The sequence below is a fragment of the Mustela nigripes genome, chromosome 7 (genome assembly GCF_022355385.1).
Source record: "Mustela nigripes isolate SB6536 chromosome 7, MUSNIG.SB6536, whole genome shotgun sequence".
Classification (NCBI taxonomy): Eukaryota; Metazoa; Chordata; class Mammalia; order Carnivora; family Mustelidae; genus Mustela; species Mustela nigripes.
The window spans coordinates 7,546,005-7,565,231 of NC_081563.1; the positions used below are offsets into that span (position 1 = coordinate 7,546,005).

At 35.0% G+C, this 19,227-nt stretch overlaps 1 protein-coding gene across 1 annotated transcript in view; it reads right to left on the reverse strand.

Annotated features, from left to right (window-relative positions):
* The window catches only part of ROCK2 (Rho associated coiled-coil containing protein kinase 2), a 141,702-nt gene that overhangs the window by 19,305 nt on the left and 103,170 nt on the right, over positions 1-19,227 (reverse strand). The window contains exons 9-21 of the mRNA XM_059405159.1: positions 19,053-19,212; positions 17,459-17,519; positions 16,830-16,841; positions 15,219-15,298; positions 15,004-15,052; positions 14,306-14,441; positions 14,116-14,207; positions 13,625-13,871; positions 13,144-13,250; positions 10,468-10,627; positions 7,348-7,508; positions 6,773-6,957; positions 669-738 (exon numbers count right to left, since the gene is read on the reverse strand). Of these exons, the coding sequence (XP_059261142.1) occupies positions 669-738; positions 6,773-6,957; positions 7,348-7,508; positions 10,468-10,627; positions 13,144-13,250; positions 13,625-13,871; positions 14,116-14,207; positions 14,306-14,441; positions 15,004-15,052; positions 15,219-15,298; positions 16,830-16,841; positions 17,459-17,519; positions 19,053-19,212 (1,520 nt within the window). The remainder of the gene's footprint in view (positions 1-668; positions 739-6,772; positions 6,958-7,347; positions 7,509-10,467; positions 10,628-13,143; positions 13,251-13,624; positions 13,872-14,115; positions 14,208-14,305; positions 14,442-15,003; positions 15,053-15,218; positions 15,299-16,829; positions 16,842-17,458; positions 17,520-19,052; positions 19,213-19,227) is intronic.

A 19,227-nucleotide genomic window follows, 5' to 3' on the forward strand; every position in this document is an offset into this window, starting at 1 on the left:
ACCCTTGAGCAAATTAATGGTAAATGAGCCTTTCTGGTAAATCAACCAATTAACTAATAAAAGTTCCAATAACAATTTAGAAGATAGATTTTCAACTGGATATCAGATTGAGGTTTCTCATTAAATGACACAGACAGGAAGAACCAATAAAGAGGCAAAAAGATATTACTAGTCTAGACAAAAAAAATTTTGTTAGCTTAAATGAAACACAGGGGACATTACTACTTATTTTAAAACCAATCTAAAAAAGTACAAACATTAAAATGACAATTTTTCTTTCACTATGAAAATTCTACCTCAAAAAGCAATCATTTTTAAAAAAGCAATCATTTTTCCTATTATATGTTAATAAAAAAAGTGACTCAAAAAAATCAGCTTGAATAGAATTATTAGGGGAAAAAAGAATTTTTTAATCAACTTCATAAAGTATGTACTTAGAACTATTTTTCTAGCAATGATAATAGGCTTCTGTTAAGCTATCAATAGTCATTTGCCCACTTGTTCTTTTTATATGAATTGTGTAGTACAAAACAACCTATCCAAATCCCTGTCTGGTGTTTGCTTTAAGAATCTATTCTAAAGACCAGAGTCTTCCTAGTTCTGCAGCAAAAAAAATGTTTAAATTCTACAAAGATGATCATTTTCAAATTAATGTATCTGGAACTTACTGAGAAATACTGCTCTGCTTCAAGCTGATCCTGAAGTTCTTTCATTTGCCCGTCTGCATCTTGACGTTCTCTGTGGGGACATCGAAGAAAAGGTTCAAATAAGCTACACGCAAAATAAATAAGCAACTCTTGAAATGTGGCCGAGGAAACCACTGGGCATCCCTTGATCCTTAAAAAAAAACAAGAAGTCAAATTATTTACATAATACTAATCATCACTGCATTGTTGTTTTAATTCTCATTCTCTCAGGAGTGTGTATGGACTTTTGAAGTTATAGAACATATAATGATTCATCACTCCAACAGCTAATGAATGAAATGTGTGTTTGTATGCTCTTGTGTTTTAAAATCTTGTTTTAATTTCTAACACAAAAAATATCATTAGATATAACTGACATAAATAAAAATTCGTATAAAGGGGTCCTAAACCAAATAGTGATTAAAGCAGTAATACTAACTTACATAGTCTCAACCATTCACTGTGATCAGCCATTTCTGCCAACCAAGTAGGAGATTTAAAGGACACCTGAAAATTGGTTATCTTAGGATGAGTGAAAAAAATGACAGGGAGGGAAGGAGTGCTCATTTTTATGTTTAAATGTGGATGTTAACTACACAGATCTATACATTTTGTAAAAATTCATTGAGCTCTACCATATCATTTATGTACTTTTTTCCTGTATATATATTAATCTTCAATAAAGCAATGAAGTTAAATAAAAAATAAGTAAAATAAAAAGCAAGCCTAAAGCAAGCTGGAGAACAACACAACATATACGATACAATTAACCACCTCCCCCAATCTAAAAACACCTCAACCCTGTATACACTTAAAAGGATGTATATAGGAGAGACAAAGGAGGAGGTATGGAAGGATAATGAACAAACTGTTATAGTATGTTCTCTCTGGAAAGATGAACTATACTTGCATTCATAAGGGGGAACATGGGGCACCTGGGTGGCTCAGTTGGTTAGGCATCCAGCTCTTGATTTCTCCTCAGGTCACGATCTCAGGGTTGTGGGACTGAGCCCAGTGTCAGGCTCCATGCTCAGCGGGGAGAGTATGCAGATTCTCTCTCTCCCTCTCCCTTTGCACTCCCTACCCCAACATGTGCTCACTTTCTCTCTCTCTAAAATAAATAAGGGGCGCCTGAGTGGCTCAGTCAAGTGTCTGTCTGCTTTCGATTCAGGTCATGATCTCAGGGTCTTGGGACAGAGCCCTGAATCGTCAGGCTCCCTGCTCAGCAGGGCAGCGGGCTCTCCTTCTGCCACTCCCCCTGCTCGTGTTCTCTAGCCTTCTTTCTCTCTCAAATAAATAAAATCTTTAAATAATTAAACCAATCTTTTAAAAAAATAAAGGGGAGCATATACTGTTTTCTCTTTCTTTTTAAATACAGTTCTGAGTATTTTACAGGGAGAAAACATTTGAATGCCACTTGGATATTCAAAAATATATACACCAAGAAAGATTCAGATTGAATGATTTAATCATACTCTTTTCAATCTGTGTATTACTTAAAGCTTTTATTCTTATTCTCACTTAACGTAATTTGGTCACTTTCTTTACTTCTTGGTTCTTAAAACATTGATAAAAAGTAATCACTCAATATCACTTGTCTGTGCTATATATGTGTTTTATTATTAAGGCGTGTACTATTAAACATGATGATTCTTATTTTTCTGAGTCAAAAATGTGAAAGAAACGTATATATAAAATATAAAAGGTCCATTTTTAAAATGATCTCATCATTACCAGTTAAGCCCAATTGCGGCAAACCTCAACAGACTTTTAAATCATGAACTCGAAAAGCTGCTATCATTTCTTTATATATAACTTTAAAAAACTAACATTTACCAGGCATTTAAGAAAGTATTTTTTTAAAAAATAACCACACAGTATGCACATGGTTACAATTAAGCAGTACAGAATAGAACAGAAAAAATCACAATGAAAAGCAGCAGTCTCCGTATCCTAATCCTCCTCCTTAGCCTACTCCTACTCCCCGCCCAGAGGAATTTCCTTTATTTCATTTCTGTGTTTTGTTCTTTTGACAGTTACTTCCACATCTCAGCTTATTTCTGGACACAAATTTAAAATACTACTTACCAATTCTCTGCTCTAAGAGTACCAAGTGAGCTCTTACCATCCCTAACCTCTCCGACCCCTATAATACAGTTGTATCATTGGCCTCAGCCACATAACCACGCTTTACGGCATACTGCATCAACCGTGAACCACAACTCCCACCCCCGCGTCAGTTTTTGATGAGAACTGCAACACTCCCATCCTTTCTTTTGTTTTTGAAATTTCATGAGAAAATGTCTAAATGTGGGTCTTTTCTCACTTATTTTCTGAGTCCTTTCAATCCAAAGACTTCTCTTTCAGCCATGGGAAACTGTTTTCTATTTCTTCTTTTTAAAAGATTTTATTTACTTATTAGAGAGAGGGAAAGAGTGCAAGCACACATGAGCAGGGAGAGGAGAAGGAGAAGCAGACCCCCTATGCCGAGCAGGAAGCCAGACTTGGAGCTCAATCCCAGGACCCCGAAATCATGACCTGAGCTGAAGGCAGACACAACCGACTAAGCCATGCAGGCACCCCTATTATTTAATAACTTCCTTCACTCGGTTTCTCTGGACTTCTTTGTCTGGTGCTAGAACTCCTGGGACCAGTCTCTGTGTCTTACCTATTTCTCCCATAACTTCCATGTCATTCCCTTTTGTTCCATGTTTGATGAAATTTCTTTGGATTTTTCTTTGAACCATCCTAATAAATGTATATGAGTCGTTTTTAACATTTGACAGCTCTTCCTATTCTGGCTGCCCTTTTTGCATTATGTCAGGTTCTTGTTTAATGGAAGTAGTATCTCCTAGAAGTTTTGATCAATACTACTTATTACCAATAGGCTTTTTTTGGTTTGTGCTTCTTTTGTTTATTTCTCTTCTTCCCTTGATAAATTTTTCATCTGGGGATATGTTTCCTTTTTCTTTATCATAGTCTTTATCCTTAGTACTGCATACTATCCTCAAATGCTAGTGATACTTGGTTATTCACTTACAAAGGAGGTGGTATTTTAATTTTAAATTTTACTATCTATGCATGTGGAAGTGATTTTCTAACTGGCAAACTTCAGTTTAAGATGAGAGGCTTAAAAAGCCACATAAGCAGGAGAACCCCTAAAAGGCAAAAGGAGAATTTAGTCCATACTAGCAGTTCTAATTCTCTGCAGAGGATATGCCCAATTTCTATAGAGGGATTGCTCTGTAGGAACCCAAGCAGTGGTAGTGCCTGGCTACAGACATTTCTGGAAGGGTTGGTAGGAAGAGTATGATCAGCAGATTGTTCCACTTATAGCATCAGATCTTACTCTAGCCCTTCAAGGTACTTGATTTGAATAATGAAACATTTTCTTCTTCACTAATATCTCACTTCATATATACTCCTTGCTGTTGCTTTCCTTGCCCTATACACCATTAGTGAGGTTTCCACTTGCCATAACCTCTTTACTAAAGAAACTTCTAATCTTCCAATCCATTGTAATTCTTGATATGTGTTTATGCATTTAAAAAAATTCCCTTACTAAAGGTTTTACTGGCATCTTGGAAGGAAGAAAAGATACACATGTTAACCATTTTCAAATGCAAGCCTACATAACACTTCATATGTAAATTCCCATTGCATATATGTATCATTTTATCCTGGTACTTCAATTACTTATGTACCCATTTTAGCTCTCCTGAAGGAGTAACTTCTGATAAAATGCTACTAAGATTCTTAAAGGTAGGAAATGCAGCTAATTCATCTTTGAGTCTCCCATAATGACTATAAGTGCCTTACATATTCATACAACATTGGAGAATGTACTATGTGCAAGACATTAATCAGGGGTTGGAGAGAACAAAACATAAAAAAGAGATAGTTGCCATTCAGGGAACTTATAATGTACTACATGGTTAAGACAACAAATATGAGTTCTTCACAGATAAGGAGTTAGGAACTGAGGAATTAAGAAACAACAGATCCATGCGTACTTACAAAGAAACAAGGGGCATATATACTAAGTACTATAAATTTGGTAAAAACAAAATGTAATTAGAACAACAGAGGAAACACAAGCTAGATGTTTAATCAGCTCTTACATTCATATAACCACTATGGCTAGAATAGATACTATGGATACTACAGACACAAAGGAGAATATCTATTTAGTCAAGTTGTTTTAAGGGTCCACAGCTTGCGCTCTTGACCAAAACTGGGCCAATGAATTCCATCCTAGAACTGCGGGTACTTTCTGAAATTGGGTCCAGAAAAGTAATATCAGTCTCTCCAAATAAATGAAGCTATAAGGCATATCTCTAGAGCCTGTCCTTCTTGAAAGACCAAGTTTTCTGTTAAGTGGAAAAAGCTAGGTTTAAATGGGAGAAGAATATAGCTAATATATAGGGCAAACAAACAAAGATGAAGATCCCTAAATATTGTTCAAGTTTCTAGTTCTAATTTTCAAAAGTTGAAATCTCATCAAGTTTAAGAGTCCAGGTTTACCCAGGCAACAGATCAGCAAAAAAAATCCTCAAAATCTTTTTAATCATCCTTTCCCAGATTGTGTCAATATTTGAATGCCTGACCATCCTTTACTAAGTAGTGTCAATCTTATTGACCTGTTACAGGTATGTAAAAAGCAAGCAATTAGCAATGATGAGAAGAAGAGAGGAATAGTAGAAGTAGTATAGCAGGTTGTATATACATATTTTTTAAGATTTTAATTATTTGTCAGAGAGGGAGAGAAAGGGAGTGCATGCACAAGCAGGGGGAGTGGCAGGCAGAGGGAGAAGCAGGTTCCCCGCTGAGCAGGGAGGCCAATGTGGGACTCCAGCCCAGGACCTTGGGATCATGACCGGAGCCAAAGGCAGATGCTTAACAAACTGAGCCACCAAGACATCCCTGCAGTACAGCAGTATTAACAGTAACAGTTGTACTAGTAATGGCCCCTACCGTTTATTGTGTGCTAGATACTGTAAATGTATCATTGTCATCCTTTCAGAATGCCTAACAAGGAGGCTCTTACTGCCCCTTTTTTTAGGTTTTACAATAAAAGGCTCAAAGAGGGGGCCTTTTATTGTAAAACCTACAAAAAGGTTTTGTAAAGAAAAAAAAAAAACTAACAAAAAATTTAAAAATTTGTATGTTTGTTTAATAATCAAACATGTCCAAGACCCAGAAACCCCTCAAAGAGGGGGGCACTTCAGTCAGTTAAGTGTTCCAACTCATGATTTCAGCTCAGGTTATGATCTCAGGGTCCTCCTAGGTTTGAGCTCCGCATTGGGCTCTGCGCTTAGCGGGTCTGCTTGAGGATTCTCTCCCTCTGTCCCCACCCTGCTCACACTTTCTCACTCTCTCTCTAAAATAAATAAATAAATCTTTAAAAAAAAAAACTCGGAGAGGTTAAATATTTTGCCTGATGTTGGTCAGCTAGTAAGTAATGGGACTGGAATGCCTATCTTTCAATCTGTATCCAAAACCTATGTTCTCTCCAAATAACTGGGATCCAATAGGAGCTTTGAGCATGATTCAAAAGTAATTATACTACTAATGACTGAATGGAACAAACTTTAATGGTATATGTTCATCTTGGAAGGATTTTAGAACTGTTCTCTATTTTCTAAGTAAATTAAGTGAAATACTAAAGTATATCATAAATGATTTAAAAATTTGTATGTTTGTTTAATAATCAAACATGTTCAAGTCCCAGAAACTAAAAGAACAAACAGAAAGCACATGGACAATAAGCATGAAGAGCGGCTCTGGGAAGGAATCTTAAGAGCATGAAGTGAAAATCCCAGACAGTTTCTTCAACTCCAACAGCAACATTCTATCATTATATCATAATAAGGTAGAAAAAGTAAAAAATCACTGGGGAAGCAAATATAATCTTCTCGAAGGACAACACTGGCACTCAACACATTACTTATAGAGAAAAAAGGAGCAAATGTGGTCAAGACTATGACAAGATCAAAAGAAAAGCCCCAGGTAAATCAAAATTAAAATAATTTACATGTGGATAGTTGTACATATTAATAAAACTCTGTCTCAAACAATTTACTTACTTTCGAAGTTCAGCATTCTGCTTTTCCAAGCTCATTTTCATTTCCATGAGATGATTATTTTCTTGTTTTAACTGCTTTTCTGACATTTTTAGTGTGTTAACTTGCTGTGTTTGCATCTTCAAGTCATTTTGTGTAAGGCAGCGCTTCTGAGTTTCCTGCTCTATTTTTAATGTCAAATTTCTAACCTAAAAAACAAATTGTCTACTTGATAAAATGTAAGTAATTATTGGCTTTTTCTTATCAATGAAGCTTGCAGCAAATATAATCATGCAAAACAGACCTTTGGCCTTAGGCACTTAATTCATTTCACGGTAAAATAGTTTTTGTTATTTCTCATGTCCTATTTTTTTAAATAAAATATGATCTTTAAGGTAAAAATAACTTAAAATTTTAAAAATTATGATTCACCATTTAGCATACTGGCCAAATTCAGTAAAATTAAAAGGTTGCAGAATATTTTATAAGAAAAAATTTTTAATTATGAAGCCATCATTATATATCATTACAGATAAACCTAAGTTGACTATGAATTTATTACATAGTTTATTACAGTTCTTAGTAAACTTAATACTCACATCCTCATTTAGCACATCTTTCTGTTTAAGGAGTTCATTTATTTTCTGCTGTGACTGTTTGAGGTCACAGTCAAATATGGAGCATCTCTTTTCAGCTTCCAGCAATAGGTTCTCCACTTTCTGCTTTAACGTCCTTTCCTCCGAGAGCTTTTTCTCCATTTCTATTGCCACAAAAATGGACATAATCATGAATTCACAAACAAAAGAAGCCTATCAAATACGTGACACAGTGCTATAGAAATTACAGCAAATGACGATAGCTTAAAAACATTTTTTTAAATTTCCAATTTAATATTTTCATTACTCAAATGTCAAGTTTTATGCTTGGAAATCAGGCATTTATTTCGTTTGCAGTGTGGAAAAATCTACCACACTGCAATATGACATCCTTTCCACTGGAAGTAAAATAATTCTGCCTTCACTGATGGTTCTAAAAGAGCCTTACATCTTTTTAGTAAAGATTTATTTATTTTTCTGTTACTCTGTGCCTCTCGGTGTTACTCTTCTTACCCTAAAACATTCCAGGTAGACTTTTTATGTCTATGGCTCTTTCCATATTAGCATATTAATACGCAGAGGATGACAATTATATTTTGGGGAAATGGTAAAGGACAAGACTCTGGGACCAAACTTCCTGAGGTTAAACTCTAACATGTCCTAATTATTTGCCTAGGCAAGTTAATTAACCTCTCGGAGGCTCAATTTCCTCATCTCTAGAATGATGATAACAGCACCTATCCTCCCTCGCACGGATGTTATGAAGATTCCTAGTTAATATTTGTGTGGCACTTAAATGCTGCCTGGCACATGACAAGCATTTATTAAGTGCTTACTATTCAAGGAGAATGTTTAATGACTGGAGGAGAATGTTCACAGTATTATTTTAGCAGAAAAAAACGCAGAACAGTATAAAAAATTCAGAAAATGTACAAAATATCCTCTTGATTAGTAAGACTGTGGTTAATCTTTACTTCTTCATACTTTCCTGTATTTTCTAAATGATTTGCAATAAACTCTTAATTGTTTTATTAATCAGAAATGGCTTTTAAAAACCTTTTTATTTTCCCCAAGATTTTATTTATTTGAGAAAAAGAGACAGAGTATGAGCAGGGCGCAGGGCAGAGGGAGAAATAGATTCCTTGCTGAGCAGGGAGCCAGAGGCAGGGCTCCTTCCCAGGACCCCACGATCATGACCCGAGCTGAAGGCAGACACTAAACCAACTGAGCCACCCAGGCAATCCTTTTTAAATCTTGAAATGAAAAGCAGGCAAGGTCTATGTCTAAGCAAGTGATTTCGTATTAAATACCAGTAATTACCATTAAAGAAATTACCTTTTGATGTACTGATTAGAAAATCTATTCAAATTCAATTGGGCTCCTCTGCTCTTTCATATCTAATGCTTGATATCTGATTATCATTTATTATAGTTATATAAACCTATGATTTTCAGTTTTTAAAGAACTGTCTTCAAAGGTATGGAAAAGGGACGCCTGGGTGGCTCAGCTGGTTAAGCGGCTGCCTTCAGCTCGGGTCATAATCCCAGCATCCTGGGATCGAGTCCCACATCGGGCTCCTTGCTCAGCAGGGAGCCTGCTTCTCCCTCTGCCTCTGCCTACCACTCTGTCTTCCTGTGCTCGTGCTCTCTCTCTCTAACAAATAAATAAATAAAATCTTAAAAAAAAAAAAAAAGGTGTGGAAAAAATGAAACTTCTTCATATTCTACTAGTAACAGCCAATATTTCTAAGTACTTTCCCCCTATCATTTACTCGATTTTCACAACAACCTAATACTGTCTCTTTAGAGGAAACAATGCACCAAAAGAAAAAAAAAAAAAAAAAAGATAAGTAACTATGGACAAGGTCACATAACTAGTAACTCATTAGTAAGCCATATTCTTAATCAAAGGAAGCCATGACATGCAGTAGAAAGAAGAAAGGCTTTTAGACCCGGACATGGACAGATGTACTCATTATTATTATTATTATTTCTGCAACTCAGAAGCCAACCCTGTCAACAATGAAAAGAAACTCCCCCGCCCCCCAACAATTCACCCTAACGTGGGCACAGAGAATAGAAAGGGGCACAAGTGAACTTACTGAGGTGATGAAAACATAGATTCTATAACTTGTTTTGAATGGTGGTTACATGTGTATATTACAATGTGAAAATAGTATCTGCATTTTATTGCACCTAAATTATACCTCAAAAGAAATTGAACTCTATCTTCTAAGCCACTGATAGGGAAACATGGCCCACTAACTTCCTCTCTTGTAATTAGATTTTTCTAACTAAAGCCCTCAATCAATCTCAAAATTCTTAATTAGTAACTTATACTAAACTGATTTTAAGCAAAAAATCTCCAATTTCAATTACATTCAATAATTGAAAACCTATTTTTTTGCTAAGCTATTCATAAATGTTATGCTTCAGTATGAAATAAAATTCCTGCTAAAGAGTTCTATAAATCTGTCACAAGAGTATTTTATTAATTTCCTATGGAACTTCAAATCCATCATAATTATAACCAGTCAGGAAAACAAGAAATTATCCTAAGACAATTCCAAGATACATACTGGTTTGTGGAAAAGTCAGCTCTGCTATCTTATCCCATATTCCTTAGAAGTGGATAACACTTTGACCAAATCTAGCTGTATCTTCATCATGCCAGAGTTCAAAATATTCAATGAGCTTATATTCTCGTTAGGCCAGGTACTATTTTTTGAAACATTTATTTTGCATAAACTGTCAACAATTTTACTATACAAACTGGTGAAATGTCAAACTAAATATTACAGGAAGAGGAAATCCCCCCAAATCTGAATAGATAGATCTAGAACCTTATGTTCTGTGTGCCTGTTACTATTGATTCCACTGAAATATTAATTTCTCTCTGATCCTTAAATTTGGTTGAGTAATTTTGTGGTTGGGCCTTACTATCTTAGAAATGATTGTTGCCATAAAGGAAAAAAGTGATGTAAAGCTTCCCTAATCGTTTTTTCTCTCAAGTTCCCAATATTTGACAATAAAATATAAAAAAATGTTTTTCAAAATCAAAGAGTTGACTACAGAATCAATTCTTAGTACAATGCTGCAGCAAAACTCTTAGGAAAAAGCATACCTTTCATGGCTTCTGATTTTGCTTCTTCAATGGATTCATAAATCTTATTTTTATCAGCCAGCCGTGCTTTTGTAGCCTTATGCTCAGCTTCTTCTTGTTCCAAGCTCTGCTGTATAACTTTTAGTTGGTACGTCATATCTATTTCCATGTTGTTCTTTTCCTATTAAAGATTTAAAATAGCAACTATCAACAAAAAAGACTGGCTCACAATTTCAAAGACTTATAAAGTTGTTTTTTACAGACTAGGAATGTTCAATACCTTTCCTCCCCTCTTCACTCGAACACTGCATAAAATGATGCATGGAACCCACCTCCCATGGCGCCCACGTCCCATCTCTCCACTCTACCCTGGAGATCTACACTGGGAGCCTTTTATCTCAACAGAGTAACCAATGAGATTCTCAACATGAGATTCAACAAACATTTTTCAGTTTTTAATCTCATTTAGACTCACTGTTGCCCTTGAAACTATTTCCTTGACATACCTGACACTGAACTCACTTGCTGTTCTCATCTTTTATGTCACTTACGAAGTCTTCCCCAGCTGCTCCTTGAATGAATGCTGGTGTTCTCTGGAGGTAGTGTTCTTCAGCCACAAAGCTTCTCCCCTTCCTATATCATTATTTCTCACTTTTAAAACATATCCAATATATATCTAAAGATAAATTTTCAGGATTCTCTACCATTTACCCTCTTATATTGCACATAAAGGGACTTGCTTTAAGTTGGGAATCTTTAATAACAGATTTCAATTTCTATATATCCTCAAAAAGATTTTCTAATTCTTTGTTCTCTATAGTTTGTATCATAAGTGTAGATATTTCTTTTATTTTTCAAATAAATCTCCAATCCTGAAAATGATTCCTTCAATCCACCAACAGAGTAATCTACTCTGCCCTGAAAAACCACTGCTCTAACCAATCTCTTCCCAGACAGGTTCTTTAATTCACAGGCGTTAGCACTTCTGTACCAATGACTCTCAAGTATTTCTAGTTTCAACAACCAGTTTACTGATGTTGTAAACATCCCAATTTGGCTGACTCACACACACCTCAAACTTAGGACTAAAATGGATTTGTCATTGTCTCTTCTAAGAGCTGTTTACCTTTATTCATTGTAGTTAGCAGTACCATTATATATCTTGCCACAAAGTAGGAACCTAGAACTCATCCTTATTAAGTACCACACACATGCCTCATCTAATCAATCACTAAGTGCTGCCCAAATATTCTTCCTCCAAATATTTCTCACCTTATTTCCCATCCTTTTAACCACTGTACTAGTTAATTCTCCATTATCTGAGTTACTGAAAAAGCCTCTGACTAATCTCCCTACTACCTCTTATCATGTCCTCCCCTCAAATTTATCCTCTACAAGGTACACAATGATCTATCTTAAATCTACCTCTAGTAACAGCACCCAATTTAAAGTCCTTCAGTGGTTAGTCCATTACTTACAGAAACTAAGTTTAAGAGAGTATTCAAAATCTTACATGATCTAGATCATTTGGGTCACTAAATTCCTCACACTAAGCATTAGGACCAAACCGGTGACTTCAGGCCAATTTTGGTCTGATGTCTATTTTCGTAAAATTTCCCTGGCATATAGCCACACCCATTCCTTTATGTGCTACAGTAGAGCTGAGTTGCAACAGAGACCATTTGGCCTTCAAGTCCTGAAATATTTATTGTGTCTTCCTTAAAAGATTAAAATTTGTTGACTCCTGCTCTGTACTCCAGAAATACTGGGCAGTTTGCATTAAGTAAATCAACTATGCCTTTTTTATTTTCCATCCTCTGTAACTTTTGCTCATGCTGTCTTCCCCAACTCAGAATGTGCCTTTACCCACCCAACCAATCCTGCCCTGTCAGACGGGGCCTTTTCTCCTGTGCATCCAATATACCCTGTTCATTCTTCTAGCATTCTATGTACCACGCTGCATTAGAATTATCTGTGTACCTTATTACTTTAGAAGATACTCATCAGATTGTGAGAAATTTTTAAATTAATTTTTTTTTAAAGTAGGCCCCATGCCCAACATGGGACTTGAATTTGTGATCTTGGGATCAAGAGTCACATGCTCTACCATCTGAGCCAATCAGGTACCCAACTGTGACACTGTTAAAGGCAAGCAAGGACTATATCCTGTATTTCAACCACAGATGACACATTTAAATATGTAAACAAATGAATATATAAGTGAACAAAAACACCACATTAACTGCACAGAGTCTAGAAATTAGCTCTGGCTTATAGTATTTTTAAGAATAACTTGTAAATGCCAAAAGCCATGATAACTTTCTATCATTTTTAAGACATATTCTAAGTCAAAATTTGAGTTTTCCTTGGATCCCTAGGGATAAACATCCACTGAAAGCATTCTGATTTCTCTTATTTTTTTTAAGATTTTATTTATTTATTTGAGAGAGAGAAAGCAAACAAGCAGGGGCAGAGAGAAAGGGAGAGGGAAAAGGAAAAGCAGACTCCCGTGTTGAGTAGACAGTCCGATGTGGGGCTCGATCCCAGGACCCCAGGATCATGACCCAAACTGAAAGCAGACACTTAACCAACTGAGCTACCCGAGCGCCCCTGATTTCCTTTATTTTAGAGTAAGTTTTCCAATCTGATATTTTATAGTCATTTCCTTAAAAATATATAAAGCTGAACATGTTTTACCTTTTCCAAATCAGTAAGTTTCTCCTGTAGTTGTCTCTTCTCCATCTCTGCTTTTGCTAATAAGGTTTTGCCGTTCTTTAAATCTTCTTCTAGGCCAGATATTCTGCCTAAAATTGCAACATTTTAAAAACAATAAGCCCACAGAGTATGTACATATTAAATTAAGAGTAAAAAATTTTAAAAATCACCTCATAGTTTGGAGGTATTATTTATGAGCAGTTTTTTTAATTGTTGGTAGAGTGCCTTATAATGAAGCCAACTGAAAATCAAGGGGCTAGTTTGACAAGTTAAAATATTTCAACCTATTTTAAAGTAAACCTTCTATTCGTAAAAGTTTGTATCGATGCATTTCCAACACCCTAACTTCACATAACAGAGTAGTATATTCAGAAACGTGATACTCGAAGACATCCACCATGAAAAGTTATTTCCAAAATGCAAATCATCAAGATGAATTCAAGTGTAATCTCTACTTTAATACCTTGTAGATCATTAATTATCTCGGATCCATGAGTTCGGTCCCTCCTTTCAGATTCTAGAACTGACTGAAGATTCATAAATTCCTTTTCAAGTTTTAACTTGGCAGTCTCCAGCAGGCAATTTTTATCTTGAAGATCTCTATTGTTAGATTCCAGCTGCTGAATCTGTTTTGAACTTTCTGCCTGGGTTTTTCTTAACCGGGCTGCAGTATCAGATTCTGTTCTCAGCAAAGCATTGGTTTCATCCAGCTGATATTCCATTCAAAATCAAATAAACAACAACAAACACAGGCATATATAATGAAAATATTTCCATTTAGTACCTCATTACAAACTATTTAAAATAAGAAAAAAAAGTAAAAATCTTTTCCTTATGATTTCCCTTGAAAATTAGAGGCAAAGAAGGCCATTTTGTAACATCGCCAACTACAAGTCTTACTGATAAGTCATTAAGAAAATTCAATGATCTTTACTACAACTAAGATCAACCTACTTGTCTCTGGAGCTGATTCACTTTCTCAGTAGATATTTGAGAGTTCTGATTTCTTTTTTTCAAATCTTCAAGTTGATCCTTTAAACTGTTAACTATGATAAAAAGAATTTCAGTGGCAAGCTTCAACACAACATACACATACACACACAATTTCTTTCTTGGTAAGTATTTAATATTCTACACTACAAACCATCATTTTCCAAATTTCGTTTCTTGTCTGCTTCGTGATCAGCTTTCCGCTGATATTCTGCATTTTTGTGCTGAAGAAGTGCCTTTTCTCTTTCTAATTGTCTTAATGCTGATTCCACACTTTTCCTTAAAGTAATCTGAAATAATGCTTAAAGTTATTACCAAAGGAAAGTATGCATAAAAATAAAAGAAAACAGTATTTCAAGCAGATAAAAGACACCTTTAAAAATAAGCTGCAACTGCTGTTTTGTTAAAATTCACAATGTTTTCCATTATTTTCAAAATAGCACACCTCTCTTAACTTATCAAGACCAGTGTTCACTACTAGAAGTCAAACTTTCTGAAACATTCCATTACCAATGAATCATCTTCACTTGATATAAACGTTATGAATAGAAATTTAAAAGAAGAAACAATAGTTACTTTCTGTTGTTAAGCCAAGTAATTTAATATAAATGCAAATTTCTTTCTTGCATTACCTACACATGCTAAAATTAACTCAAGTTTGCAAAAACATAACAAAATGAAGTCTATCATCATGCTTATCCTGTAATTTTAGTCCTGTTCACCAATGCTAGAGGTAGGTCTTATTATATACCAAGATAGTATTAATACGGGTCTAAGAGAACTCTGCAGCTAGGCCAGGCATCAAAACTCTTAGTGAACAAAGGTGTTAATAAAAGCATAGAGGAACTTTACCTCTTCCTCTAGTTCCTTTGCTACTTTCTCAAGGCGAGTATTAACAGATCTGGAGAATTTCAAAAGAAATAATAAGTAAACCTCTAATTCATAATAAAAACATCTTACTATAAATTTTAAAATAATCAAATAATTACTTTGTAGCTCTTCCTTTTAGGTTAACACGTTTAAACTTCAATTTTAACATACCACACTGAACTAGCCACAAAACATACTTGCACTTTTGCTCTAGCTCCTCTTTGGCTTGCATCTCAGTGCTAAGATGTTCTTCTAACGTGTATAATTTTTTCTGAATCTGTCAGAAAATAAGATACTATAATTAGAAAGTTTAGTCACACTTAAAATATAAAAGCCTAAAGAAAACAATGACAAGCTGTTTTGTGAGCTGAATATAACCTCATCTATAATGGTACATAAAGTTTCTGTAACTTCTTAAAGATGTGATTTCTAGTGACAGAGGAAAAAATCCTCCAACTCCTGCTCTCTATCACACTACACACTACACATGTATGCAAACATGTACATGTCCACACCACATAAACATATGAGTGAGAAGCTCTAAACTTGGCAGAATTCTTGTATGACACCAAGAAGTGTCATTATGAATTGACATTATGAATCGTTCATTATGAATAAAGGATATTCTCCACTGTTCTTCCACAGATTACTTATATAAAATACTGTCACAATGTGTACTTAGAAGATGAAAAGTTCTATTTCTGAAACAAATACTTGGAATATTTGAACTTGCTCAAAAATATATTATTGCTCTTAAAGAGAAGAATTTAAGCTCTTCTTTGTATCTTTCTACACCATGCCAGGAACAGTACTAAAAGTTATAATCAATAACTCTTGATAAATAATATCTAATTGATCATAAGTCATTTCCTTGCCGTTCTTTGTGTCTTCTTCAAGGCCAGATATGTTGGTCTTTAAATAACTAAAATCAGAGAAAGTATTAAACAGTCCACTTTTGGAGATTATCTTCTTCATAAAGGATTTAAGTTTTTTAGTTCCTTTGTGCCTTAGGTATAGTGGCACTTTACAGATGTTGTCTCATTAATCCTAACAACAACCGTAGAATACAGTAGTGTTGGGGTGCCTGGGCGGCTCAGTGGGTTAAGCCGCTGCCTTCGGCTCAGGTCATGATCTCAGGGTCCTGGGATCGAGTTCCGCATGGGGCTCTCTGCTCAGCAGCGAGCTTGCTTCTCTCTCTCTGCCTGCCTCTCTGTCTACTTGTGATCTCTCTCTGTCAAGTAAATAAATAAAATCTTAAAAAAAAAAAAAAAAAAGAATACAGTAGTGTTGTATCTACTCAATAAAGAAACTGAAATTTGAAAAAGGTGAATAACTGGGCCAAGATAGCTTAGCTAATAAGTGGCTGTGCCAAAAATCAATCCAAGTCTGTTAGACCCCAAGGCTAATGTTCTTTCCATTATTCTTTCTATAGTGATTGGGTTCCCCATGTTTCTTATTTTATAAATTTTATACAAAACTATTATTTTCCTAGTAAGAATATACAGGCCAATTAAGTCAAGTTAACTGCTTTCGGCTGCTATTGTATTAGAATAATTTGATCACACTAGTCTTCACATGTTAATCAGTTACATATCCTTGATAAATAAAACTAAGAAAATAACACAATACATATTTAAACAATAGATCCATAAGGGCAATAAGGAAAGGAATACTTGGTAGAAAAAAGTTGGGAACTTCTCTCTCAGGCAGATGTAGTACTCCAAATGCTAGGTGGAAAATGGCTACATCAAAACACTGCTAGAATGAAGCACTTTTTCAGTTTTTCAACATACTTGACATCAACATACCTCTTGGCTTTCCTATTTAAAACAAAACAGAAAACACAGAAATTTATAATACTTGTATGCTTTATAAAATTCCCAAAAGAAATCATACCAGAATTATCTAACCAACTTTCTAATTTTCTATAAATTTTAAGGAGAAAAATGTTTAGCATACTCATTAATGTGTATGTGTGGATATGATTTACTTTTGTAGTTAGAAATTAGAAGCCACAAAATATGTTAATAGTTTGATAAAATCACCCTTTATCTGAATTCATTCTTAAACACTCAAAATATTACTTCCTTCACTATTTTTGTACCCTTATACCTTATTATCTATATATACTCTTTTATAGTACTAAGATTATAAAATTTCCTGATATTTTATTTGCTTATAAACCTATTCTATCACTTTTGCTACTAAAACTAAGCCTAAAGCCATATATAATTCATCTTTTTACTAGCCACTGTATCTTATACAATAATACCTGCCAAATATATTAATCATTTAAATGTTCTTTGAACTATATTACAACAGAGAATGCCATCTACTGATTCAAAAAGTAGCATCAAATGAACTTTTTAAGCGCATGGATACCACTAAATTAATTGAACATATGATTAAAATAAAGTAGTAAAAAACCTATACATACTTCATTTTTCCTTGATTGTACTGAATCATTTTCTCTACAAGGTGAAGAGTCACTTAATAACCTAGAAGGAAAGGCAGGAAATAAGTCTTTTGCATGTCATTTTAATCCATTTCCTAATACCACCAAATTATTATCAGAATTAAATTCCAGCCACAAAGATTTTTTTTTCTGACCACTTCAACATAATTTAAATGAAGCAATGTTTTCCCCTCTAGCTATTTATCATTCTCAATAATTTAAAATGTTGCACATATTTTTGCCTCCCCCCCCCACGCCATTGGATGTTCTAGACTTTAATACTGTTAAGACTGCAGTCACTAGATGGGCTATGCATTGCCTCTCTTCATCTCATTTTGAGTTCCTGTAACTATTTTATCAAGAAATCTAGTAAGACATCTCTCCTCCTTCTCAAAGATAACATCTCTTGATTCCCAGGTCTTAATACATAAATCCTCACTTTTATTTAATTGTCAATCTCTCTGAGTCCTCCCTCATTGCCTATAAATATGTTTGGGTTTATCAAGGCACTCATATCCTCATTTTAGTGAGCATTACAAGAGTGTTTAGAATACTATCGTTAGCAGGATGGCCAACTCATCCTGGTTTGCTGGGGATTTTCTGAGTTTCAGCATCAAAGTCCCTTGCCATATCCTAGGAAGCCCCTCAGTTCTGGGCAAACCAAAATGCTTGGTCACCCCTACCATCACATACATGGAAGTACCAAAAGTTTCTCAAACATGTTTCTCAAATGTCTCTAATGCCTCACTCCTCACTGCCTGTCAAAGTTGAAAGTCCCTCAGTATAGCACACAACAGTCATCTGCTGCTTTATTCTTCCTTTGAACTTCAACTCCAATATAGTTTTTAATCTTTATACCCAATATTCACCACAGCCAACCAGTATTTATTGGCTTTGTGCCAGACTCTGTGCTACATGAAGGGATTACAGCCAAGAAACCTAAAGTCTCATTAGGTCCTCCAAATGATCGTAATACAGTAATATGCACCTTGTGTTTGGGCCCCACTAGACCACACTACTATGCTCCCAATGTGTGCCAACAAGCCACACTTTTGCTCCCATTGTTCATCTCCCCATGACTCTCACCTAACCTTCCCACATCTTGGCCACTCAAAACTTTTTCTTAGCTTTACAAACACCCCCCTCCTTCCCTGAGGTCTTACCTGACTCCATATCCCACCCCAGAGATGTGACTTTTATTTTTCTCCTGAACCATCTTAGATATTTTGGTACCTTTCTTAAGGCAAATATCATATTTCTATCCTTTATTATGACTATATTATTCTCTTATATCCCTTATTACCAACCTTATTAGATGGTAAGCTCCTTCAAACATATTTAGTCTTACTCTCTATTACCCCAAAGAATATAGAAGAGTGCTTTGCATACATTTGTAAATGAATAACATTCAGGAATAATGGAACTAAATGAAAAATAACTTTCAATAGTCCTTTTTTAAAACACTCAAAAGTTTAAAACAAATGAACACTTTATCTTCTGTAATCCAGAGTATTATAGTAAGGTAACTCTTTACAGCTAAATCCTGAAAGGAATAAAAATCTAACAAATCACATACAAATTTTCTCTATAGTAGGTAAATCCTATAAAAGGCAGCTGGTTTCCCACAAAAGCTTTAGGAATTGGGAAGGTTTCTACATCTCCTTTATCATCTTCAATGTCATCAAAATTGCTGCTGTCTATGTCACTGCTGAGTTCAGGTACTACAGGAGCTGCGGCTGTTCAAAGAAAAG